We start from the raw sequence: 26632 nt of genomic DNA on the forward strand, positions 1-26632 counted from the left end.
TTAACGAGAGCAAAAGCCAAGGGGTTAGAAGGGAATTTAAAATCTCTTCTTGCAGAAACTTCACTTTTCGGCCAACAGGTGACTCTCATTTCGATCCATCAAAATGTCTTTTTAATCTTGAATTTGTTTATTTCTTGTTGATTGTGATCATTTTGGTGATTCAGAATAATGGACTTTCCAAGACGATCGTTGATTAGATTGCGACCTATTTTATTCCCAAAATATTGGTTTAAACGGACCTTTTGTATTCTTCACCATCCTGGTGAAGGTGATTACGATTTCAATGATGTTCTTAAAGCCGATGTTGAGTTTGATGAGTTACGAAATAATTATATTGTCGACGGGCGAAAGGCTCTTTCAGTTTTCGTCTGTCAACCTTATCTCAAACTTAGTGGAAGTTTCGTCGAATCTAAAAGTCCACCCGAGCTTCGGTTACAAGAAGCGATCAGTTTGGTTCATAGTATCCCGAATTGGAAAACATGTGATGCTGGACTTTTTCCCGTTCCTGATTATCAAAAACCTCTATTTTTCTCCGAAAAAATTGTAGAACAATTAAAAGGTCGAGCTGCTGGTTCGACAATGACTGGTCTTTTCATCGCTGCTAATCAACTGTTAGGAAAACAACAATTCGCCTTGGAAAAAGTATTGGGCATCCCCGTTTTCGACAGATTTTCCATCATATTAGAAATTTTCAAACATTATGCAGTTTCTGCAGAGGCCAGAGTTCAACTCGGTTTGGCGGAAATTCACTATCTAAAGTCCAGAATTGGACAACTTACATTCGACAGTCATGGAAATAGATACAGTATGGGTAAGTCAGCGAGAGGAACAGGGTTGACACCTAAACAAAAGTACCAAAAACTTTTGGACAATCGGTACAGATCTCTGCGTAGAGCTCTCGAAAAAATCGAAAGAAACAAAGAACAGACCAGGAATCATCGAAAAGAGATGCAACTGCCTTCGATCTCAGTTATTGGTTACACGAACTCCGGTAAAACGAGTTTAATCAAAGCTCTAAGTCAAGACGGAATTTATCTCCTGAAGATCGATTATTCGCGACTTTACAAACTACCGCTCATGGAGTTAAACTTCCAAATTTCCGTAAAGTTTTATTCTTGGACTCAGTAGGCTTCATATCGGACATACCAGAGCATTTGATGGATTCGTTCAATGCCACTTTCAAAGATGTCATTCAATCCGATCTACTGGTTCATGTTTATGACGCTTCTCATCCTGACCTGAAGAATCAAAGATATACCGTTTCAAACACTTTGGAATTCTTGAAATTTCCCCAACACTTAATTTCTTCGATGATTAATGTCGCAAACAAGGTTGATTTGATTGAAGCTTCTTCTCTGGAGGAACGTGAAGAAATCAGTGAGAATGACATTCGCATATCAGCTGTTAATGGCAACAATTTAAATCAATTGATAAATGAAGTGGACTCGAAACTGTGTAAAATTACTGGTCAACAAATCGTCAAGATAAAAGTGGCCAATGGAGGCGAAGAACTGAGTTGGCTTTACCGAGAATCTAAAATCCAATCAGTCGAGCCTGATACTGACCCTAACTTTCTTACTGTTCGAACCATGATGAACGAAGCTCAAAGGAACCGTTTTCTCGCATTTATTAGAAAGAAACACCAATGATGTTCAATCTACTTCATTCGAGATCAACTAAATTAGCAAATTAGTAAATGAGTTGAAGTTAACAATCTATATAATCTCATGAGATGTTTCATTGCAATCACCAGAAACTGAATTCGCATTTCAATCGCCATTTTTGTGCCTCAACTTGATGTTCATACTTTGAATTGTAAACTCAACGATCCAATGGCCATTGAATCGATGTGGTCATTCATAATTTTCTCTACAATTGTAAAAATTCAGCAATAGATTCACTAGGATTGGAGTTTATGATTAAAAGATATTTCATATTCATGTCTTGTATTCTTAATGAATATTTTGATTCAAATTCTGAATATGTAACAGAAACTGAGTTTATATCGATCAATTGTAATGATCAAGTTCTCAAAGTTTTGGTCATTTTTAATGATTTTCTTGTGAATTGATTTGAATTTCTCGATAATTAACCAATAAGGATTCGGGCCATTTTCAGCTCTGTTTATGTGATTATTTTAGTGTTTTAATAACTGGGTCGATTCGAACCTTGTTAACGAATTAATTATGTCTTCGAAAGATAAAAAAGTTGAAACAAATTCTCTGAAAAAGTCTCTGATCTTTACTCACGATAAATTAGTTCCTTTGGTCATTTGTGTTTTCGGATCAACTTTTCAAGTGCTAACATTATTTGCTCTGTACTTTTCGTTTCCAACGACAACATTGATTGACCTTTATCGACCTTCGCAGATCATGTTACCATCGGTTAGTTTGTGTTTCCTTTATCATATCGATGAAATAGAAATAGTGAGAGCTCTTAATGCTCGAAATGAGCCCATTGGATTTCAAGCGACATCGTTTGATTTAACTCTCGATGAATTGGATCGATTTACACCAAAAGTTGACGATTATATCGAATCTTGTGAAGTTGCGAATGCTTCAATTGATGCGAATTCATTGTTCAATTTCATCGATTGTGCTGATGTTCGTCCAGTTAATGTTGCTATGAGTCCATTTCTAAAATGTTTCACTTGGTTCGCTTATATGGAGGAGCGTTATCAGTATAATCGAAATGATTACTACGATGAACCATTTCTTGTGATGCGAGTTAATAGCAATCAATCAATTACTCGAATTACGGTGGTTTTTGTTCACGATAACGACGAAGAAGTTGCTTTCAGCAATGGAAGCCCTGAAATGACCATTCTGGATTTCAATCTTTATAATAAATTCATCATGACTTATTACACCAAATCGACGACGCAACTTTCGTCGCCTTATTCAAATTGTCTTGATTATGTCAAGACATTTGGCTCTTCAAAGCGAAATTTAATTAAAAATTGTATGTACACTGACATCTACCAGAATAAAACGGCCTTTCATGAACGAGCCTTGATTTCCACGAGCAGTAGTGTGACAAATGTTACTTTCGATAAAGGTATTGAAATATCGAAATATCGATCTGATTGTGAGAACAAATATCCACAAGAAGAGTGTGAGTATCGATTATTTGAAGTGAAAACATTACATTCAGAATTCGATCCCAAGATCGAACCTGGAATAGTTTCCATTCAATGGGCTTTTCCACTTGGACTTCAATCTAATGTGACGATGGTCAAAAAGTTGAATGATATCGAGTTCTTTTGTTATGTGGCCTCGATTATCAGTCTATGGCTCGAAATCTCTATGCTTACAGTTGCTAAATTTTTATTCCATCATTTAAGGAAAATAGTTCTTAAAATATTGAGAAGAAAAGCAATCGAAAAGAAACGCTCACAATTAAAGGCCAATCAACGGAAGAAAAACACAATTCAAAAGACAAAAGTTCTAAACAGCAAACCCAAAGTATCTTGGATATCAAATATTTACGATCAAAATGGGTTGAAATCTGTTCATCCGAAGTACTCGAAAGCCTTTGGACCTCGATACCCGATTCCTTATTATTATTATTAGTCGATTCAATTAATAACAATAATTCAATTGTTAATTGTTTGCCAATATAATATTTTCGTTTTCATGCTTATCAATCAGTAGAAATGATTATTTAATCACAATAACAAAATTGTTTATTATTAGATTCAAATTGTTTGATTATTGGAACAAAGTTTACTTTTTATTGTTCGATCAACTTTTAATTGTTGGGTAATTTGTTGATTAATCTGTTGGTTGGGAGTGAGAAATAAAGTTAAATGGATCGATTATCAAATTAGATCATAAACTGTTTCTTTCCAATTTCAATCCAATCAACAGCTTAATAATAATTTGCAAAAATTTATGTTAAACTTTAATTATGTATTTGGAGTTCCCCTTAACGATAATTATAAATACGAGACAATTAAAGCTCTTTGTGATTAACAATTGATTTTGCACTGGATTAAATAAAGATAACTATTGTTTTCATTTCTTTTGTCAATCATGATTACAAATGATACATTAATTGCAGTAGTTACATGTTATCAAATTGGTTGCTATGTGTCTTCACAAGTCTATTTATTTAGCTTTTTAATCACAATTAACTGATTTGTTTACATCGCTAAACAAAAAGACATCCAAGAAATGGCTCATAAGAAGGTTTCACAGTTTCTGTTACTTTTAATTAGTTTAATTGCTGTAAAATGTTCATCGAATGAGGTGAGTATCGATCATGATGATACATGAATTCATCAATTCAGTTTCCTTATTTGATTAACTTTTCTTATTTCAGGTTAATCGCAAGTTTGAAATAGATAATGAAAACAATTGTTTCCTCAAAGATGGCGAACCCTTCCGTTATGTGGCTGGTTGTCTTCACTACTTCCGGGTTCCTCATCAGTATTGGTCAGATCGTTTGACCAAAATGCGAGCTGCAGGTTTAAACGCTGTTCAAACGTAAGTGCATCGATTCAAAGTCAATAATTAGCATTTAATCATCGCAACCATTGATATTCAATTAGATACATTGAGTGGTCATCTCATGAGCCACAAGAAGGTGTTTACAACTTCGAGGGAGATCTTAACATAGCCAATTTCTTTGAGGCCGCAAAAGCCGCTGATTTACTCGTTGTCTTGAGAATGGGGCCTTATGTTTGCGCTGAAAGAGATTTGGTAAGATAATTTAAATCTTTATCTCTAATCTTTGATAGATTACTGATCATCTACCTTGATAACTAAACAGGGTGGACTTCCTTATTGGCTGTTACAATATAATGTTAAACTGAGAAGCAATAACGACATTTACATGAACTATGTAACTAAATGGTTCAATGTTTTACTGCCAATTATTGAGCCTTATCTGTACAAAAACGGTGGACCAATTATCTCAATTCAAATCGAAAACGAATATGGTGCTTTTGGTACTTGCGACTTTGTTTACACATCCCGACTTCGTGATATGGTTCATTCAGCTTTGGGTAAAGATGTGATCTTATTTACTACTGACCAACCCAATCATGATGGACTTCGATGTGCTCTCATTGATCAAACATTGGCTACCATTGATTTCGGTACTGGTCAAGATCCAGCTTATGTATTTGGTATTCTAAGAGCTCATCGAGCTTCTGGACCTCTCGTCAATTCTGAATTTTATCCTGGTTGGTTGGACCATTGGGGAGAAAAACATCAAAAAGTATCGACCAGTGATGTCACTTACTGGTTGGATAAAATTCTGGCCTACAATGCGTCGGTTGCTTTCTACATGTTCCATGGAGGTACTTCTTTCGGTTTCATGTCCGGAGCGAACAGCGGCTCTGGCCAGTATTCGCCACAAATAACAAGCTATGATTATGACGCTCCTTTGAATGAGGCCGGAGACACAACCGACAAATATGATGCAATTAAAAAAGTCGTTGAAAAGGTAAAACATTCAATCATCGATCTTCTAATAAGATTCGTGACAATAGTCTAACAAATGCTTTTCTTTGACAGTACTTACCAGTTCCTGGATTGAAGATCAAGCGACAAAGCGATAAAATGAGCTTCGGTCCAATCACTTTAGAACTTAATGCTTCTTTCCCTCAATTATTCAACAAGGCAACATGGAAATCGAAAACAGCTTCAGATCCTCAAGCATTCGAATACCTTGGTGCTCGAAATGGTCTCGTTCTTTACTCAAACAAACTCGATTTTAAACCAACTAGTCCATCGTCTCTTTCTTTCGACAACTTGAGAGATCGAGCTTATATTTATGTCGACAAGGTGATTGAGCTTCGAGATTCAAGAATTCCAGAATTTTTAATTAATATTGTCTAATTTATTTCAGGTCTACCAAGGTTACATCGGAAGACAAGAAAAGGCTTTGGTTATCCCGATAAGAGCTCAAAAAGGTTCAGTTGTTGAAATTCTGGTTGAAAATCAGGGTAGAATCAACTATGACCAGGAAATGTCTGAACACAAGGTAAGAATTATTTTATTTTAAATTAGATTAAGTTGAGATCGAAACTAAATTATTTTCCATATTTTCAGGGTATTTTCGGTAATGTTTATCTTGGTTCGAAGACTTTAAAAAACTGGGACCATATTTATCTTGATGATTGGGAAGATTTTGTCACCAAAGGTCATTATCTTCAAGTGAATGGTTCATTAAGTGACGTCAAGAAGAACGGACAGTCTTTGACCCCTGCCGTTCTCAAAGGTCAGTTCACTTTACCTGCCGGAACACAACCTGCTGACACTTTTCTTAATCCAAGTAACTTGACCAAAGGCTTCGTTTACCTTAACGGTAAATGTCTTGGACGATATTGGCCTAACAACGGACCACAAATTACTCTCTACGTACCTGGTGTTTGGATTAACGCTTATCCTCAATCAAATGAATTAGTTTTTGTTGAACTTGAACCAACTTCTTGTTTGAATGATGGCAAATGTACAATCAAGTTTGATGATATTCCTCAAATTGACTCACCAGTTCCTGAAAACTAATTACAATTTAATCAATCACTCATTGTACTATTAATTAATAATTAAACTCATAACAGTCTTAATGTATTAAATCAAATACAAGAAGAAAATCAAAATTGCCTATTAAATGGATCTCAATTAACAAGTTTTTTTCTGAATCAACTGATTCAGACGAGATCTTAATTGATTGTCAATTACTCCCAATTAATTACCTCAAAAGATGATCTCTGAGGAATATTCGATTAGGCTCGAATTAATCAAATCGGTGAGGGGGCAAAAATGGAACAAGTCCTTATGGACAAAGTAAATCATATAAGAGATCAATTCATAACCATTTCCATTGTCGATAAACTGACTGAGTATCGCACAAAAGGCTCACATTATCGTAATTAGCTAAATTGAAATTGGGACCCCAATTAGATGAATTATTATAATTTCTCACCAACAGATGGATCTGTTCCTTGTTCCATCACAAGCTTATTTCGGTTGATAATGATTCTGGTTTAGGGAAACAATTTATCATTGATACGCTATTTTATTGTGAAATTAGTATTACCTTTCTGAATCGTAATTAAATTGTTGCGTTGGCCTTTTAAATTCTTAATTGTGCTCGTTAATTGTTCAACCTCCTCTTCTCACCTTGGCACTTGAATAGAACCAGGTAAGTCACTTTTGCCAAGAAAACACTTGAAACCTAATCCATTGAAAGGTAAACATTTGTCATTTTCCACCAGATTTCATCACTCATTTCATTTCTGTTGCATCCAAATGGAGGCTCTTCTTGAAGACTACATCAGTCCTGATGATTTGAAAGGATTTGAATGTAATTACCACGAAAGTCGTAAAAATGGAACACTCACTTCCCAGACACAATTCGAATATGCCTGGTGTTTAATTCGAAGTAAATATCGAGCAGATATCAACCGAGGAATCGTTCTACTGGAAGAGTTGTGTCATAGTCAAGCTGGTGAAGAGAAACGCGATTATTTGTTTTATCTCGCGATCGCAAACACAAAAATCGCCGATTACAGTCGAGCTTTGGACTGTATCGATAAGTTTCTTCTAGCAGAGCCAAGTAATAGACAAGCATCCGAATTGAAGAAGATAATCAAAGACAGAATCAAACGAGATGGGCTAAAAGGAGCAGCGATCGCCGGTGGAGCTGCTCTAGTTGTCGGCGGTCTTGTTGGTCTTGTCGGAATGGCTTTGGCTCGAAAATAACTAAATCTGTTTAAATTTTATCTTTTAATGTCATTATCAAGTTTTCTAAACCTGTGCGACAATATACTAGATTTTCATGTTCTATCAACATGAACCATTCCTGTAAGAATCATATATTGTCAAATTTGCTTATTATTGACAGTCTAATCAACTATCCATTGATTGTTCGTAAAACAATAATATAAGAAAATTGTGATTTAAATTATGGTGTGAAACGTATTTTTTAAACGAATGATTTAATAGTCAAGGGTCGGTGACATAATGACAGTTAATCATAATGAAGGAAAAGTGAAATTTGAGATGATTAAGAAATGAAGTTTAATTTGTTGTGATGAAATTATTTGGTGGCAATGGAAAGATCCGGACTATTGTCAATTGTGTCTGGTTGATTATTTTTACTTCGGTTGAATTTGAGAGACGCGGAGTTAATACAATATCGGATTCCCGTGGGTTTTGGCCCATCATCGAATACGTGTCCCAAATGAGATCCACACTTAGCGCAACTCACTTCAGTTCTCACAAGATCGGGTTTAATTGCTAATAAAAGTAAATTACCTCCAACTGAAAGATGAAAAGATAATTAAATTAACATGATTGAATAACAATTATAATCATATTTAACCTTCGAACCGTAAAAAGTTAAAATGCATTTAAATTCTATTTAATCTCAATAAAACCCAATAACCGATTAAGATTGAACAATGATATTGAAACATGAACAGTGAACCAAATTAAAATTCATTCTACTTGTGATTGATTAGTTAATTAGATCATGAACAGAATTTAAGTGTCACTTTCATTTTCTAAACTCAATAAGCATTCCAACTCTGGTTCGATTGTTAATGATAACAGAACAATATAAATACCATGAGACAGATCAGGTTTGAGTGAAACTTTGCTCGGGTTCGTTATATCATAGAAAGCGGGCCAACCACATCCAGAATCGTATTTACAGGTAGATGAAAACAATTCTTCGCCACAAACTGAACATGAATACATCCCGTTGTCTTTTAATTTCAAATATTCGCCAGAAAAAGGTCTAAAGGGGCAATCAGAGAATTACGAATGACCGAGAATAAGAAGAGAAAAGATTTAATTAGTTAATCAATTGGTAGAAAGAGGTTATCATATGATTGGCATGGATGATTTAAGTTTACCGTTAGTTTTATTAACTGTTAATTTGGGTGCTATTATCTGATCATCATAATTGGCTTGATCATTTTTCCTATTGTTTGTCAAGTTATTCACAATTTAAGTAACAATTGATTGCTTCATTTACATTGTATTAAATACTCAATATTATGATGTGGTATAAATTGTTTACGACGATTCATTATATTGTTTGTTAAGTATCAATACAATTTAATTGTATGTTTACCAAAACATAATCATTCAGGGCAAGTATTGTGATGGTAATTTAGAGTAGGTTAACCATTCATTTGATTGTCCGAAACTCACAATTAACTCAACTGAAACGATGTAAAAAATTTCATTAGATTAATCAGATTAGTCAATAATCTAACTTGATTTGAATGTAACAATTGAAGGGCTTGAACATGATTAATAGAGAGATAAATTAATCACAATAATGGTTAATTATGATTGTCAATCAAACGGGTTGTTACAAATCATCAATTACTCAATAACAATTAACGAGATTAATCAAATGAAATTAATGTCAATTTAATATATCAAGTTTTCATTGATGATCAGATAAGAATTAAAAAATGTTCAAATATCGAGATTAATTGATTTATTTTAAGGATTAAGATGATCAAGATAATCAGATAATAATAGAAACCATAAGAGAGATCATCATGTTAATCATTCCAATTATTGTTTTCCTCAAAGGTTTCACAAACATTGGATTAGATGAACAATATCAACGATTAGATAATTATTATAATATAAACTTAATTCGTAGTGATTGAAGTTTAATTTTTGAGTAATTAACTTGATTGGCATAATAGGAATGATTCAATTATGGATCATGAGTTGATCAAACGATGAATGAATATAATTTTATTGCAACTTTAATCATTTCAAAGTCAATGAATTAAGTTAATTGTTGAAATGAAATCGTTTTATAATTGATGATTGAAACTCATGTTAATTGTCCAATTTACTAATCGTTTCTCCTTCTTCTTTCTGGATAAGTAAATATTAGTTTCAATTGCTTTCAATTTTCATTTAGATAATCGCAGTTCAAGTAATCGATATTAAGTAACTTTTGAGAGATAAAATTAATACTATGGAGAACAATTAACAATTTAAATTAACAAAACTTGAAAATTATTCTATTAATTTTAAATAATCAACACTTGATAAATCACTTCGCAATAACTTGATTCATTTTAAGATGAAAAAAACTGCAATTTATTGTATTGAGTTTATCTTCAGTAGATTGTTACTCAATTCAATTCTTAATTGCAACTAAATTTAGTACACAAATTGTTTCGGTAACAATTAAAATTTTTACTTTCAGTCTAATTGAATTGAGATTCAACAATCAGTTGGAAAAGTTTTGTTGATTTTCTGTCTTCTCATTCATAACACGTTCAATATTTTGTTTGTTGTTTGATTACTTTTGAAATCAGTTTTGCAAATTGATGTCAACAAGCAGAATCAATATGATTAGATAATCATTTACAAATCGAATAAAGTAATCAGCTGACTGACTAATTGTTAAGCATCACTGCGACTTGCGATTATCATTCATCTTAAAGTATCAAGAAAATCAATTACTGTCTGAGTGAGAAAAACTCTAGTTATCCCCATGAACCAGTTTAAGGAATAGAGAAGAGTAGAGTTTGTCAGTCTCGTGATCAGTTCTCTTCATCTCAGATTCTGGGTTATTTTAGCTTCGTGAGTTCATGTGAGCATTTTGTCAACCACCTTGAAACTGATCCAGAAATATGAACAAGAAATATGAATCTGGGAATAGTTTGAAGCCTTGAATTTGGTTGTTGTTTACTATCAATAGACACGCGATTGAATAAAACTTGATCGCTTTTCGCCATTAGAAGGATATTGATGAATCTATTTAACAATAATAAAAGTTAATTTGCATTCGATGCACATTATCAGTGGTAAATAAGTTTTACTATAATATTTTCTAATGTCCATAAAGTGCGATGAGGGTTTTGCTTTTCTATGGAAAAATAAGACAAACAATAGCTGAAAACTCGATGAGGCGAACAGTTTGATTGAAAGTGGTCAGTTTTCGCTTCGGACTGAATTAATTTTGCAGCTCCTGGGTCTCTTCTCGTCATTTTCTTTCACTTTATCCCTACAGAAGATAATATGATCCAAACAAAGAGATGGGAACTTGCAAATGTTCACCATATAAGTGGACATCAATGATTGGATCGATAAATGACCAGGACAATTGAGATGAGTCCTTACAATCAATTTACAAATTAATAGATAGAAAATCATAAAGTTTGTTTAATTTTCTATTATTTTTCTAGACCAGAGTTTAGGTGGCTGATTTTTAAAAACTCTCGTTACCAGAATTAATGTATCTTATCATGTTGAGCCAAAGTAGCTCATCTGTGGGACTGAATTAGATACTAACCTACTGATGCAAAATCTTAGTGATTATAAATCTTAATCTTAAAGCCAAAATAAACTAATTTACATGAAGAAACATCCGAATCTTTGATGATGTTTTAAACAGTTCGGATCATTGGTACAAAAAATTCTAACCTTGAAATTTTATTTGATAAGTTGAACCTATTGATGATAATTAAGGATATCACTTGTTAAATTGTTCATAATCAGACTTCGTTCTGATGATAACAATCACCATTGCTCAAACTAATTCTGGAACATATTGAATAACAATTGAGACAAATTAATGGGAAAGTTGCTTTTTCTCAATTCAACTAACCTTGAGATGTTTTCTGTTGTCAATTAAGAGCCATATTTAAATATAATCAACAACAAACTCATTACTTCAAGTACATAAAAATTGTTATAATCAACAGAACAATTATCCAACCATTGACTTATCCAAATTCATCATTATCATGAAATAACTGAGATTTTTGTTTATCAACCGACGATTTCAATATTACCATGTTAATTGAAGTTTCTGAATCATGAATACTTATTCATGTGTCGGTGTACCCTGATCTCTCCGTGAAATTAGTTGAAACAACAATTTAGTTAACCATTTAATAGCTTCGAGTCACGGTTATGTTGAGATGATTAACCAAAAAAGTTATAAATGAAAAGCATAAACTAACAAGGTGAATGTCTTAAGAATCCGCATAAACAACAATCAAGTCTAATTAAAATTCTAATTGTTTACAACTTCTAATTACTATAACTGCTAAACTATCTGTTAATTGAGAAGAAAAACTTGAGCTTTAATCATGTTGATGAAGCTCAATTACAAAGCTAAATTTAGATTGAAAAGTTTTCAGATGAAATTGAGATTAAATTGTTATGGTTCAATTTAGAATTAAGAAACCTTTACGGAAATACAACAGACAAAATTGTAGAATGATTAACAAATGGAATCAATTGTATTGTAATCGGTCTGGGAGCATTAGAATTAACAATCAATGAGATTCAATTATCGGTGTAACCTGATCATCCAAGTGAAAAACAGGATAACAATTATTTTGTTAAGTTCGACCTTATTTAGGTAACTAATACAATCTGAGAACAAAAACTTCGCTCAAGTGAAAGTTCATCAGGAAAAGTTTTCTATTTAGAAAATCATTCCATTCTTATTCATCATCAGTCTATGAGAAGGATAAATCAAATTGGTGAATAACAACAATTTAATTTGAATAATTTGATTCATATTTTTTACTATCACTTTGGTGAAAACCATTTCAGATAAAAATCGAATAACAAAAAAGTCTTTCAAAGAAAATCAGATGGAAATCTGATCGAAAATTTTATTTAGTAACAATCGTAAATTGTTTCCATGAATCTTTCATGAAAACTTTCATGATTAACGTGATATTTTCTTGTTATTTTCCTTTTCCTCTGTAAGTTTTCATTCGAGGAATAACAAAATAATGTTGTTCACCTTGAACTGGAATTAGCTGAGTCTTTTTACTCATGAAGGACAAACACTCATTTTCCTTTCCTCAGTTTCATGATGAAGATCATGAAACTCATCTTCATCTCGTCTTTTAATTATCAATGTAAATTCAACTTAAATAATTATCAACAAAACGATAACATATGATTGAAACCTCGTTTCAGTTTATTTCAAGATTCTGTTTCTGTTATTCACATGAAAACTTCAATTGAATCATTGCCAAAACAAGTAAATGAATGTTATTAATGTTATTGCTTACGCACAAATGAGTTGCTCATAATAATCACTTTCGTTTCTTAAATTAAATAAGGATTAAGAAATTAACAGTGGAAACAATTGAATTTGTTCATCTTTAATAGTAATTTGAACACAATGGATTTCAAAATATCGATTCTTAGTCTGCACTCGATATTTTCAAGATAATAACAGTTGTACAATAGAAAAGCAATTAGTTATTGTAGCAACTTGATTTTCATATTCATTTGTGAAAACCTTTTATCTTTCAGAAAGGTAATGAATTCAAATAAGACAATGATGGCGAAGATGATAAATTAAAAGAAATTGTAATAAATCAACAGAATGACTAACAATAGAATCTGGAAAAGGAAAAGCGATTTACTATTGATGGTCAACAGAAAATGACCAACATTAATATCGACTTAAGCGAAACAAATGACCAATGGATCGATAGATAAGCTCAGTCTGGGTAATAACAAAGAAGCTCATCCATATGAATTACAAAGGGAAAAAGGGAAGACAAAGAGGATGAAAAGCAGGAAAGAAACAGGAAGATGATGAATATAAATGTTTCATCAATAGTGAAATTGCCTTGGAGGTTCAACTTGGAAGTGAGTAGATGCCAATTCTGGGAGGGCAAAGGTAAACAAATGAATGTCATGTTTGTTCAATGAGCATAAATACCTTTCAGTTGCTTTTTCCTGGGTCACCCTGAATTGAATCGGCGTGAGTCGAGCTTTAAGTTCATTTTTATCGAAAGTAATCAATGGCTGTGGAGGTCGAGGGATAGTGAACTTTTTCCTTGGTTTCTCTTGGCTTGAAATCTTTTCTGAAGTTGATCCAGTTGATTTACTATTGATTGTGATGATGTTATTATTGTTATTAACACTTTTGGTGTTTTCCCAAGGCATAGTAATAGCAATTAACAGTCGATCCAAAAATAGTGCACTGAAAATGAGATTAATTTCAAAGTTTATTAAGTTGATTAGAACCACCAGGAAATAGACAGGGTTATTTGGTTACTTTGCTACTGAATTAAAAACCAATTCAATTGATTTGGTTGGCTGATTGTTGCAATTATTCAGACTTTTCCAATTAAACGGATAATTTAAATTGTACCTTTTTAAATTGTGAAAAGACCAGTTAATTAATAAATCTACCGGTGAATACATAAAATGGAGCTAATTTTTGGTTAGATAAGTTTAATTGAGAGCAATTTAATTTAGTTATTACTTAGGTAACATGAAGGTTCAATATTAGGATGAGGTTAATAAGAAAATTAAATTGATTATCAATTGGATACAGAAAAATAATTATAATGATGATTTATTTCGGGAAAATTGAACATTGGAAATTGTTACTTGATTAATTGATCAAGATTATAATTCAACCCGAGAATCATTAACAATTAAGAAATGATAATTTTTTCGCAAGAAAATAGGTGTATTCATGATTGGATGAATAATTCAAGTGGAATAAGTTAACTGGCAATTAAATCGTCAAATTAAATGATCAGTTGATGACTAAGAAAATTAAGGCCTGATTTCTATTGATCATCTTGACGACAAGATGATGAGTACTTGAAAAATGATGATAATTGCGATGAAGATGATGAGAGTTGGTAAAAGGGTAAATAGTCAAACAATTAATCAATCAACGTTGTCAAATCAATTTTAACGTGAAAAATTAACCTTGAACATTCACAATGTATTTTGTTTAATCATAATGTTGATTGTGATTAAGCCTTAATCATGTTCAAGATTAAATGAACATAAAAAGGAAACGAAAAGGAAACAATTAACAAGTTATACATTTATGTACATTCACAGGTAATAAAACCATAAAGATAATTAGTTCAAGTTAATGAAGATGAAGCACCAAATGAACGGAGCTCATCAGATCACTTTCTGGGTTAACGTTGAGCAGAACAATTAATTTGGTAGGAAACAAGAGAAATGTCAAATTGTAGATGAAACATCGATTTTCTAATCGAACTGATTAAACCGAGTGATTGATTAATTGTTTGGTTTCATTGAAGATCAAAAAAGGTTAGAACAGAATGAGAAGGATAATGAATGATACCAACCGGAATTTGGTGTCGAGATGAGAGCAGATTAAATCCAAATAGAAAGTGACCACTAAACGAGTCGGTGGTCGATCACTGGGACACTCGGACTAAGATCAAATGAACCAACAGAATAAAATACTTTAATCAACTGCTTGAGGTATTTGTTTATTTCACTTGAAACCTGTTAATGGATAATAAGTGCCGACTTCATTGAGCAAAAGCGAAATAGTTAATATAATAAACATCTAATGTTGTGGTTGTCGCCATCTTGTGTTCATGAGCACGGATTCAGGTTCAATTAATATTCAGTATGGGAAATGGATTCACTTGAGATATTTACTGTAATGAACCGGAGCAAATCTCAATTTAATTAAACAAGAACCGTCGTAATAGTAATAAATTGATAGAGTACAGAAATTCATTGGTGGCTCTCAAAGTGCAGATCAGATAAATCATTTATTTGGATCAAGAGGTGATAATTTTTACCATACAAAACTTATCAACAAGCGAGGGTTTAGATCGTAAGTTGTTAATGTCTACCGTTTGCCACCAACTCTTTGTTTTTGTTGTGCAGGTTGTTTGACAGCCTTAGTCTTGCCTTTGCCCTTGGTCTGTGGAGGGGGCGCTTTCTTGGCTTTGGTTGCTCGTTGTTTCTCCTTAGCAGCTCTGATCGCTTGTTCTCTTTGAGCTTTTCTCACCTCTGGCTTCATGTTTCTTTTAGCCATGATGTCGGTGAGTGAAGCTCCAACGAAAGCCCTTTGAAACTTGGTTGTCCTTCTGGTCTTTTTCTTTTGAGTTTCCTCTTCAATACCTTTCCTATGTTTACGACGGTAAAGGACTGTCCATGTAACCTTACGTGGATTCCTTTTCATTAGATGAGAAGATTCACATTTTGTGTTCAAAAAGGTGAAAACCTAAATACACAGGATAAAATAAATAACAAAAGCAGATTAATAAAAGCACAATAACAGAAACATTGAGTTAGATAAAAAAAAAGTCTTACCTTTCCATCAGTTTTGACCATCTTTTTCCCATGACCGGGATAGATTTTGTAGCCACTGTAAGAACAAAGTTCCAACCTGATGATGAGATGAAACAAGAGAAATGTTTAGAAAAGATTCTTGGAACAACAAAGACAATGATTACTTACTTCATTTTGGTATTAAATTAACAATCCTAACAAAACAAATCAAATTAAATTATAAGTGAATACAAATTAAAATAAATGAAATAAGCTTGTAGCTCATTACACTATTGAAAAGCAAAGGAAACGGAAAAGCATTTTGTTTGAATGGTTACCATGGAAACAGAACATTTTATTCATTTTTTGAACCGCGAATTTCAAAAGGCCTTTCTCCATAACTGATGATAGATAAACTCTTCAATTTGATTAAATCAAATTGATTTAATCTCAACAATTTTTTCACAATTTTTGTCTAATCTTAATTGTCTGAACTAAATAATAAATGATAATTGCAGTCATTTCAATAATAGAACTTGACAAGTAATGCTTTTTTTGGATAAATTCTCATATTCAGGATGATACACAATTCGATTTTTATATGATTATTTGAACTTCAAAATTTTCTCTCATTGATTATCGTTTCCTCGTTCAATTGATTTCAAGCATCAAAATTGAATATATTTACCGAACAATAATATTGCAAGAAATTTACTAGTAAGATATTTCATTTCGTTGTTGGTCTAATCAAAAGCCATAAAAACTAATTGTGAACAGTTAAAGAGTTGAGGAAGGAGAAATTCATTTCTCCATGAAATCAATATTAAATTGAAATTTATTTTAAATCAAATTTTAATCATTCAAATTACGATACAATAGATTTTATATTTGAGTTCAATTTAAATGATAAAACAAATGAGTAATTTCAACAACTTATTTTGCTTGAGCAAAACCGATTTGTTTGTTTCCTTGATCGAAAACAGTATAATATTTACCAATGAAAATGTCACCAAGAATCCACAAGGACCAGCAGGAACTTCGATTCCCATGAAACCGGAAATGCAAATACTTTGACCCATTTGGCTTATTGATACGACGTAATCTCTGCCCGTTAGAGTGTATTTGTTGCCGGCGATGGTGAAAGTAACATCAGGAAGAGTATCGATTGCGTCACATGAGACAACGTATTGACCTCCGATGATTTTTTCAGCGCCGATGTATGATTGAATTTGATCGATTGAAGCGGTTGGACCAGCAATCAATGAAGTGCCAGTGTCGACAATACCCTTGCAACCTCTTGTACAATCAATTGATAAATCATTAACGGAAGAAATATCATCGATTGCGATTTGCCAATAAGTTTCATTGGTCAAAGGCACATAGTTGATTGGTCCAGTGTAATAGTTTTCATTGATGCCTCCGAAAAGGACCTCACCGCCTACTGAACCGGAAGCATCTCGATTAAGATAAAATGAAAACACGGGGGCAGGAAGAAGGCCTTGAGCGACTGCATTATCGAAGACTGTTGCAACTCCATCGACGGCGATTGATCTGAATCCGAGACCCAAGATACCATCGAATCGAGCGAGTACGAAAGTCAAAGCGGGTTCGGTCTTGGCTTCACCAAAAAGTTGATCTTTTACCACAAGATCGCCTAAAATAAAAACAATAAATTAACCATTGTGAGAATGAAACTTAATTGCATCAAGTAATAATAATAACTATTTCGAACACAAAATTTAAATGCTGCCCTTTGATTTATCTTGAAATTTTCATTTGTTCAATTTTAAATTAATTCAAAATAATTGAAAAATTAGTCAATCAGTTTGGGAGATATAAGAATTAAACTTCGTCTCAAAGTTTCGGTTCATCGTGTTACAATATTACATTATCAGTACAAAACCTTTGGACTGATTGACTTTGAACAGTCAATCTGAACAATTCCCAATCAACATGCTATTGTTTATTGGCACAAAGAGAGTAGATTAGAAAAGACAATTGTCTTTCTCAGATTTATTTACCGATTGAAACAATATCTTTCGATAGGAATCCAGTCATAGATCCTGAGCCATAAGTTATTTCAAGTTCCGTTCCATTGGCCTGATAAGTGCTGCTTTTTGCTGAATTATATTTATTGTGTAAAAGACAAGCGATGTTGGTCCATTTACATTTCGACGAAGGTACCCAAAGGTTGGATGATCCAGTGTCGAAGATGACTTTGAATTTCTGTCCAGGAGTACCGATTGAAATCTCGCCGAAATATTGAGTGTCTGGATAATTAAGCAAATTAATTAATGAAAATTAGGTAATCAACTATTAAGGTCATTTTAATGGTTGGTTAGTTTATTTTATTCGAATGAAAGTTGGTTTTTCCATCGTCATGTTTCAGACACAATGTAATAAAATCTAATAAAATTCAATTCTCTAATTAGATCAGAGGAAACACTGATCATGAAAATAACTATTGAATATCATGATTTTGCTAAAAGTAATCAACTAAATTGTGCTATTAAAGCAGGTAGTGATTAACATGGTCTAGCTCAGGTTGGAGACAAATATTTGCACAGTAGATATGATCAAGTGAATTAATTGTCAAGCCATTGGCCATATAAACTATTGTTTGATAGTAAGCAAAGGATGGGAACGAAATACTCACCGAGGAAATTAGTCAATGGCTCTGAGACCGCTGTCGGGTTAGCGCTATACTTTACGGCCAATTGTCGTGAAACAAGGTTATTGAATTCGGGTCGAAGTAAATTAAGTTTCGAGTCTCCAAACTTTTTCAAACTAACTGACACTGGTTTGAATGCATTGGCACCGTAGGCGAATGCACAGATTAAAAGTAAAGCAATTAACTTCATTGTTCGTGATTAACTGATTAAAACTGGACAAGAAACTGTTCAAGTTGGAGTGAATGATTCTATGAGAATCACTTTTATACGAGCGATGAAAAAGTGAGAATTAATTGTAGTGAGAGAGAAAATTTAATTGAAAACAATTAACTAATTGAATGAGTGAGCGAAATGATGAAATGTAACATTTAATTGTAATTAACTATCGAGATAATAGCAATTGTTTTATTCTTTTTCCTCTTCCCATTTGATTGTTTTCTATTAATAATACGAATTCGTTATCATATTACTATGAAGTTGGACCTCGTTGTCGTGTGGAACTTTATCTTAATTATTCATTGAATTGTTCGATTTTATCACCGATTTCGCCAAACTAGAAAGAAAATGACTTTGGCCATTTCGAATTCGCAAAAAGCGTTTTGTTCTAATTACCGAAAACTAATTCAAATTTTACGCTCATCATACAATTTAAACCCTTCTGAATGGAAATCGTATGATTGAAATTAGATGATTTTTGTGATAATTGTTTAATTACTACGAATGTCCAAACCAAATACTTTTTGCATTTTACTCTATTTTTTAATAATATTATATTTTTAATATTAATATTAAATCAATTTATCATCTGAGCGATTTAAATGATCATGTGTTTACTAATTCTTTCCGTTGATCATTTAACTTTAAGAGTTAATGTAACTTATCATATTATCTTGTTACAATTAATACTAGAAGATCTGATCGATTGCAAAGGTAATTATTAAGTTCATTGGAAGATCATTATAGTTAATGGACATTAATCAACAACCAGTTTGATCAAAGTATAAAAATACAATCAAAATTATTGAATTTCTCGAAACAATCAACAATTGAGATGGTTGATGATACTTGATTCCAATAACAATGATACTCATTGTCTTCACCCTTCTAATTTATTATTATAAATCCAGTTCTCCACTTATCGTAAGACTAGTGATGGGCGTTATTATCGGTATATCGACATTCTGGTGCCGACTTATTATCACCATGAATACTGAATAAGAACATTTTTCATGTTTTTGCCCTTTTTCCTCTATTTCTTACTCTCTGTCGCTAAAATATCAGTTTTGTTAATATTGTAACAACTCTTTGAGTTGAAAATGAAAAGTTGGTCCAAAATAAAGATGAGGATAAACAATTTATTTCAAAAGTGGGTTTTAAGACTTAAGCTCAGTACAATACTTAAGATGATAATGATCCTTGGGTTATAAAGTTAATCTTTTATATCCCAGGGTGATTCTCGTTAGGTTAGTTTTGGTGTTTAACTCACAACGGAATACTATTGGTCAGTTTTAGGATTAAGACAAAAGATGATATTTAAGTGTGACATTTTCCTGTCCATTGTCATTAATGCTCCGCATCGAATTTGAGTTACTCTTTCCTTTTGTTACAATTCATCAATTTTCTTTCTTTTGTTAATAACAATGGCTAGAACTAAATCAACTGTTCGTGCTTCCCTTAACCAACGTTCGTCAACACATTCTGCATCTTGTATGCCTTTAGCATTGGCTCCTAGAAAGGATATTGTCAACACCAGTGACAATTCTAATTCCTCGATTGAGAACCATCCACCTAATAGGGACCGTAGTCGTTCACCGATTCATGATAATGGGCGATTAACCACTTTAATTGATCCTGTTCCCGACAATTTACCTGAGCCTCCAGTAGAAGATTCCGATGATGATACGATTATTGACGGGGAGGTCGATTCCAGTGATGATGATGAGTCTCCTTCAGGTTCGATCAAGCTCTAATGGCGAATACGATATAAAGGCATACTTGGATCTGGATATATCGATCCCAGGCGAAGACCTGAAGACTTTAGACTTGTTGTTGAGTACCATCCAACATTGAATCATCCAAAAAATGTTCGTTGGGATGGTGATATACCCCAAGGTTTGCCAGAAAATTATAAGGAATTGGTTGATTGTGAAAATCCCGAGGATCTTAAGCTTTCCGCTTATGATTACCGCTGTCGTTGGTGTAAGGTTTCAACAACTTCCCGTAGCAATGAATATAAGCACGAGCGGAAATGTAAAATCCCGGGCGGTCCCGGACACAAATGTGAACAATGTCCACCGAACTGTAAGGGCACAGGGAAATTTTTCCTTATTCCTGATGCTCATAAGGGAAATTTATCAGGAAAAAAAGGTCGACCCAAGAAAAAATTGTAATTCTTCTTTTTTTTTTGTATTTGATCAAATTACTTTTCTTCTGTTTGAATAAATGAAAAATCTTTTTTTTTTTGTAACTTTGACCTTTGTTTACATTAAAGGTATGGGTATTAGTACTCAAACTTATTAGAAAACGAGAAAATAATGAAAATTGGTTAAAAATGAAAAGTATGAGTATTAGTACTCAAACTTATTAGAATACGAGAAAATAATGAAAATTGGTTAAAAATGAAAAGTATGAGTATTAGTACTCAAACTTATTAGAATACGAGAAAATAATGAAAATTGGTTAAAAATGAAAAGTATGAGTATTAGTATTCAAACTTATTAGAATACGATAAAATAATGAAAATTGGTTAAAAATGAAAAGTATGAGTATTAGTATTCAAACTTATTAGAATACGAGAAAATAATGAAAATTGGTTAAAAATGAAAAGTATGAGTATTAGTACTCAAACTTATTAGAATACGAAAATAATGAAAATTGGTTAAAATGAAAAGTATGAGTATTAGTACTCAAACTTATTAGAATACGAGAAAATAATGAAAATTGGTTAAAATGAAAAGTATGAGTATTAGTATTCAAACTTATTAGAATGAGAAAATAATGAAAATTGGTTTAAAATAAGAAAGTATGGTATTAGTATTCAAACTTATTAGAATACGAGAAAATAATGAAAATTGGTTAAAAAGAAAGTATGTTATTAGTTCAAACTTATTAGAATACGAGAAAATAATGAAAATTGGTTAAAAATGAAAAGTATGAGTATTAGTACTCAAACTTATTAGAATACGAGAAAATAATGAAAATTGGTTAAAGATGAAAAGTATGAATAGTAGTATTCAAACTTATTAGAATCAAAGAAAATAAATAGAAAAATGGTAAAAATGAAAAGTATGAACTATAAAGGTTATAACGAATTAGAGTCTTGAATTGTGATTTTCAACGATACCGTTCGCGTGAATTTTTCTCTGTCACTGTCCTTTTTACTCTTGATTTTACTAATGTCCTTTGGTTTTGCTTTACAGGTGTTGACATGTTTCGCGTAGTTTTTGTACTTCATTGTTGCGTACATTTCGGACAAATTTACATTTAATAATAAGTTGTTTAATTGTTGCCAGGATCGTGGGCCTTTAGATGGTAGAAAAGCTGGGGTAAAACGGCTTGTTGAACATTTAAGTGGACATGTGGGCTTATGCCGGTTGATCTTTTTAAATATCCCAACAGTTGTCGCTAAAATAGTTTTACAGTTTTGATGCGTGGATTTTGGATCTGGAAGATTTAGACAAATAACACAGATGTAGTCTTTAATTGTTTGTTGATCGCAAAATTGTGATTCGTCGGGTTGATTTTCCATGGTTATTGTTCGAATTTCTCTTTTTACTGCATCTTCACTGGCACAATTAACACAAGGTCGTATAAGAGTACGAAATGGTTGATTAAACTCAATAATGGACGGTGGCGGTACATCTTCATCGTCAAACATTAGACGTTCAAAGGTATTATTTACAATTGGAACTGGTACCCATTCCTCTTGATCTTGTTGAGACATATTGATTACTATTGATGATTATTTTTGTTACGCACAGTTTTACAAAAGGTCCTTTGGTTATTTATTACTGTTGATAAAACTTTGCTTGATGTTCAATCTGCGGTAGTTTGTACACAAATGGCTTACCATCAGCGTTGCATTTATATTCATTTAAAGTCCCTTCGGAGGAGCAGCAGTAAAATAAATTTGCATTTAAATGGTCTTTCATTTAGAATGATGCATTTGCTGATTTGATTTCTGTTTAACGATGGTGCAAATAATTAACCCTTTGGATATTTTATATGGTAATTGTGCTCGTATTAGTCGAGCCACTGAGTTATTGTACAATCGATGTGAAAGCGAATTAACTGACATTGGATGTTTTACTGAAGTCGTTAATCGTGAAGTTTACTCCAATTGTTATCAACAAAATGTGATAAATTCTCTTGACAATACTTGTTGTGCTTTGCTTTGTCGAGATAGTGATGGATTCGAGTTCCGAGCAACACATAAAATTAATTCTCATTGGGTTGTGATCAAGACTCTTTGGTGTAATTTCAGATTGTTAATTGTCTTGGCTTATCTGTCACCAAATCAGAGTAAATTAAGTGATGACGATTTTCAATCCACCATTAATTCCATATTCGCTTTACGTGATACTCATCCCAAAGATGTTCTCATGCTTATTATGGGCGATTTTAATTCATACCATCCTTCTTGGTCACGTGAAAATTGCCAATCCCGACTTAAAAAGAATAAAGGTAATTTTATTCATGAGCACGTTGAGCATCGACAAATGGTGGTGCTGAACAGATTTCAGCCTAATTGGCAACGCGGAGATACATCCACCGTAAATGATTTGGTGATTGCTTGTCCTGCTTTAGCTGCCGGCTTAAATCTTTGTGAGACTGGAGAACACTTAGATGGCTCAGACCATCTGATGATAAGATTACAATTTGTCGCTAAAAACATCGTTTCCTTTTTCGCACTTCGGGGTCTCGAGTTGAAACATTTACAAGAAAAGGATGGCGTTTTGGTTATAAAAGATAGTGAATCAACAGATACAGCTAGTGAATCAAGTGGTGAGAACAGAAATGTACCGACTGGAAGTGTACCAAACGTTGCTTCGGGTGTTCAGTATCCCGACTGTGGCTTCGCACCTGAATAATTATTAATAAAAATACTAAAATACTTTACAAAAAAAAATGATTAATGAGTCTCTATGTATATATATTGTTTGTTTTAAATTTCACTCGGTCCCGTTTTTAGATTGGATTTACGAAGTAACGGTCTTCGTCGCTTTTGTTCTTCTCTCGCTTCCGGTGGCTGAGTATCCATTTTCTGCTGTTTTAACTTTATGAATCCAATTAACACGATAACAGCAATAATCAGAATGCTCGTGATTGTTAAATGGATTGTAGACACAACAGAACTAGTCGTTAATTTATTTACATTCTTATCTATTTCAGTTAATAAACTGATCCGTCTGTTTTATTGAAGATAATAGCGGATCTAAAGAATGAGGATTGAAATGCATATTCAATCTGAAATTCCAGTCATTGCTAAATTTCATGTAGCTCGTGGTTCTATTGGTTGAGGATTGTAATGATAATCATTTATTTGAAACTGATATTTGCGGAATTTGAAACACAAAATCAGGGCATGGATATGTTACATTGAACATTTGTATATTGAGCTTTGGACAATAAACAAAGTTGAAGTGCCTAACGTATTTTACCTGATAATGGCCATCATAAATATTCGGTCTTTTTAAACATTCTTGTTTTGTCCAAAGATTTTCAACTGATAAGTTGTAATGGCGAGACAAGCAACGTAAATTATTGGGTGGAATGTTAATTTGGTTATATTTTGTTACTAGAAAGTCATCAACTTTAATGATGCAGTCTTTCCGCTTGTCATAAAGTACCTCTTTTGGTCCTTGGTAATTAGTGACACAGGTGTGGCTACTATTTATTACTGGATAGAGCTGGAAATTGTCTGAAACTAGCAGGTGGTTGTTTTTCTCAATTATCTTGGTTTCTAAATGAAATTTTAACTGATTTTGTTTTAGATCGGTATAACACTCGATAGGCTCAAAAAGCTCAGTAGGACAATTAGCTTCACAAGGAATTGTAATGTTGAACATTCCTAATAAGTCAGTTTCCCAATTTCCATCTTGAAATTTTAAATTGGCTCGTTGGAGTATTTGATTGACTTTCATGAATTTTGATGTTAAGTGGGCTATCAAATATAATGATTTTGGCAATTGATTCTCTATCGAATTGATCTTATTTTCAAATTTTTCTAAAATACGTGAGGTTTCCTTTAAACTGTTTTGCATAGAGAGAAAAGTAGATTTCCCTAATTTTTGTTCATTTGTTAAATAATTTACTTGCGATATCAGATTTTCTTGCAGTTGGGTTAACTCTGACGTTTTCTTTTCTAACGTTATTTCTTTTGACAGAGTGAAAGCACCTAATCCAACACTGAAGAATGAACTAAGGGTGATCGTTCCTAAAATCAAAATACCAGACAAAATGGCTCTTTTATTTCGCTGTCGTATTTCTCTTTTGTTTACCTTCTCGGGTTCAGGGCATAATTGAAGCAAAGGTGTTACAAATTCTTGTTCGTAAGTTTTATCACACCACGCGTATAATGACTGTTGAAAATCTTTGCGTGTGAGATTGTTATCTTGAAGAAGATAACAGGGAGATTCAAAGTCGACATTTAAAGTTATCGGTTGTATTCCTTTAACTATATATACTTTTCTTTCATTCCAGATTACTGGATTGACCTTGATGAAACTTGCACTCACGATTGTAACCAGAAAAGGTAATATCAAACCATATAAGAAGAAATTAGCGAATTTCCTCGGTGGCGCTCGACTTCTAACTGATCGCTGAATTGGATTGTTCAATTCTTGATCTTGATTTCTCACTTCATCTTGAGCTATCTCAGTTTCACCTTCATCATCGCCACTTGGTGAGTTACTATTATCACCAATGGGAACTTCATTTTCCTCTTCCACCTCTGTTTCAGATTCTAGATGATAATCAACTAATGTAGGTCGACTTGTCGGAATGTTTTGTGACGATGAGTTAGGTATGAGACTTATTTGAGTTGGTATCATTTGGCTTTCAATATTATTTTGATCTTCATCATCAGTATTTTCTAATAGATCTTCATCACTCTCCATGAGCTTTTTATCGTCTCTTTCGTGATAAACTTTTAATCGTGATATATGAACAACAACAATTTTGTTTTTCTTTTCTAAATGTTTGAGTTTATAAACCAATGGTGTCATTACTTCAGTAATCTCATAGGGACCATACCAATGGTGCATAAGTTTCTCAGATTTTCCTACTTTTCTTAGTGGTGTAAACACCAAAACTTTTTCTCCTACGCTTAATTTGACGTCTCTTTTCTTCTTATCGTAATAGTTTTTATGCCGTACTTGGCTGTGATTTAGGTTTTCGGCTGCAATTTTTCTTATTTTAGTTAAATGATCAACTAATGTGTCAGCATAATTTTTCTGATCTTCTAAACCTTGACAGGGGTTAGCTAAAAATCTTTCAATTGGGAATATTGCTTCTCTTCCATACATCAAATAAAATGGTGAAAACCCTGTACTAGCATTTGGCGCTGTGTTATAAGCAAAGGCTACAAAATGAAGAGCTTGATCCCATGTTTTATGACTACTATCAACATACATACTAATCATTGTTGCTAGAGTAGCATTGAATCTCTCAGTCAGACCATTACATTGAGGGTGATATGAGGTTGTAAATTTATGCTTAGTTTGCATTAAGAATGTAAGTTCCGACATTAGTTTGGATCTAAATTGTCTACCTTGGTCGGACAGAATTTCCTTAGGGCTTCCAAATTGACAAACAATATTCTCAGTAATAAACATTGCAATTTGAGCGGCTGTAGCCTCAGGGATCGCTTTTATTATCGCAAATCTAGTAAAATATTCTGTAGCAACAACTATTTGT

General features: G+C 32.9%; 7 protein-coding genes across 8 annotated transcripts; 4 read left to right on the forward strand and 3 right to left on the reverse strand.

Moving 5' to 3' along the window:
• Window positions 1-34: 34 nt before the first annotated feature.
• Window positions 35-1940, forward strand: LOC128385973 (putative GTP-binding protein 6). The gene is given in 2 exon segments (XM_053344918.1): window positions 35-1027; window positions 1030-1940. Coding segments are annotated over 2 exon segments (1479 nt in total). The 5' UTR covers window positions 35-168; the 3' UTR covers window positions 1650-1940.
• A 140-nt stretch (window positions 1941-2080) lies between these two features.
• On the forward strand, window positions 2081-3957 carry LOC128385975 (uncharacterized). The gene has a single exon (XM_053344920.1). The coding sequence runs from the start codon at window positions 2187-2189 to the stop codon at window positions 3570-3572; it is 1386 nt and encodes a 461-aa protein (XP_053200895.1). The 5' UTR covers window positions 2081-2186; the 3' UTR covers window positions 3573-3957.
• A 133-nt stretch (window positions 3958-4090) lies between these two features.
• Window positions 4091-6610, forward strand: LOC128385971 (beta-galactosidase-like). Its single transcript, XM_053344915.1, has 7 exons — window positions 4091-4250; window positions 4324-4487; window positions 4553-4703; window positions 4774-5451; window positions 5523-5792; window positions 5857-5991; window positions 6060-6610. Exons 1-7 carry the CDS (start codon window positions 4176-4178, stop codon window positions 6513-6515), a joined length of 1929 nt encoding a protein of 642 aa, XP_053200890.1. The 5' UTR covers window positions 4091-4175; the 3' UTR covers window positions 6516-6610.
• Window positions 6611-6988: 378 nt separating this feature from the next.
• Window positions 6989-7917, forward strand: LOC128385987 (mitochondrial fission 1 protein-like). Of its 2 annotated transcripts, none has more exons than XM_053344935.1 (2): window positions 6989-7155; window positions 7204-7917. In XM_053344935.1, the coding sequence occupies exon 2, from the start codon at window positions 7263-7265 to the stop codon at window positions 7713-7715; it is 453 nt and encodes a 150-aa protein (XP_053200910.1). In that variant the 5' UTR covers window positions 6989-7155; window positions 7204-7262; the 3' UTR covers window positions 7716-7917. The 2 variants fall into 2 exon arrangements, with proteins under 2 accessions (XP_053200910.1, XP_053200907.1); XM_053344932.1 differs by having other exon boundaries at window positions 7229-7917.
• A 15-nt stretch (window positions 7918-7932) lies between these two features.
• On the reverse strand, window positions 7933-15356 carry LOC128385984 (peptide methionine sulfoxide reductase MsrB-like). The gene is made up of 4 exons (XM_053344929.1): window positions 15101-15356; window positions 13699-13962; window positions 8582-8754; window positions 7933-8276 (listed from the first exon to the last, which is right to left on the reverse strand). The coding sequence occupies exons 2-4, from the start codon at window positions 13923-13925 to the stop codon at window positions 8053-8055; spliced, it is 624 nt and encodes a 207-aa protein (XP_053200904.1). The 5' UTR covers window positions 13926-13962; window positions 15101-15356; the 3' UTR covers window positions 7933-8052.
• A 143-nt stretch (window positions 15357-15499) lies between these two features.
• LOC128385986 (60S ribosomal protein L24-like) lies at window positions 15500-16387 on the reverse strand. Its single transcript, XM_053344931.1, has 3 exons — window positions 16233-16387; window positions 16086-16161; window positions 15500-15996 (listed from the first exon to the last, which is right to left on the reverse strand). The coding sequence occupies exons 1-3, from the start codon at window positions 16235-16237 to the stop codon at window positions 15619-15621; spliced, it is 459 nt and encodes a 152-aa protein (XP_053200906.1). The 5' UTR covers window positions 16238-16387; the 3' UTR covers window positions 15500-15618.
• Window positions 16388-16877: 490 nt separating this feature from the next.
• On the reverse strand, window positions 16878-18996 carry LOC128385980 (lysosomal aspartic protease-like). The gene is given in 4 exon segments (XM_053344924.1): window positions 16878-17065; window positions 17068-17697; window positions 18065-18313; window positions 18700-18996. Coding segments are annotated over 4 exon segments (1173 nt in total). The 5' UTR covers window positions 18905-18996; the 3' UTR covers window positions 16878-16976.
• Window positions 18997-26632: the final 7636 nt, after the last annotated feature.

The sequence above is a fragment of the Panonychus citri genome, unplaced genomic scaffold, assembly GCF_014898815.1.
Source record: "Panonychus citri isolate SS breed McGregor unplaced genomic scaffold, ASM1489881v1 Contig00063, whole genome shotgun sequence".
Taxonomy (NCBI): domain Eukaryota; kingdom Metazoa; phylum Arthropoda; class Arachnida; order Trombidiformes; family Tetranychidae; genus Panonychus; species Panonychus citri.

Bases quoted from the DNA above. Each gene is read 5' to 3' on its own strand.
- LOC128385975 (XM_053344920.1), top strand. From the start codon at position 2,187: ATGTCTTCGAAAGATAAAAAAGTTGAAACAAATTCTCTGAAAAAGTCT.
- LOC128385971 (XM_053344915.1), top strand. From the start codon at position 4,176: ATGGCTCATAAGAAGGTTTCACAGTTTCTGTTACTTTTAATTAGTTTA. The intron at 4,251-4,323 runs GTGAGTATCGAT...TTCTTATTTCAG, and splicing joins TAAAATGTTCATCGAATGAG to GTTAATCGCAAGTTTGAAAT. The intron at 5,992-6,059 runs GTAAGAATTATT...CCATATTTTCAG, and splicing joins AGGAAATGTCTGAACACAAG to GGTATTTTCGGTAATGTTTA.
- LOC128385987 (XM_053344935.1), top strand. From the start codon at position 7,263: ATGGAGGCTCTTCTTGAAGACTACATCAGTCCTGATGATTTGAAAGGA.
- LOC128385984 (XM_053344929.1), bottom strand. From the start codon at position 13,925: ATGCCTTGGGAAAACACCAAAAGTGTTAATAACAATAATAACATCATC. The intron at 8,755-13,698 runs GTATTTATGCTC...TTGCCCCTTTAG, and splicing joins CAGGAAAAAGCAACTGAAAG to ACCTTTTTCTGGCGAATATT. The intron at 8,277-8,581 runs GTATTTATATTG...TTCATCTTTCAG, and splicing joins CAAACCTGATCTGTCTCATG to TTGGAGGTAATTTACTTTTA.
- LOC128385986 (XM_053344931.1), bottom strand. The intron at 15,997-16,085 runs GTAAGACTTTTT...CTGTGTATTTAG, and splicing joins TGGTCAAAACTGATGGAAAG to GTTTTCACCTTTTTGAACAC.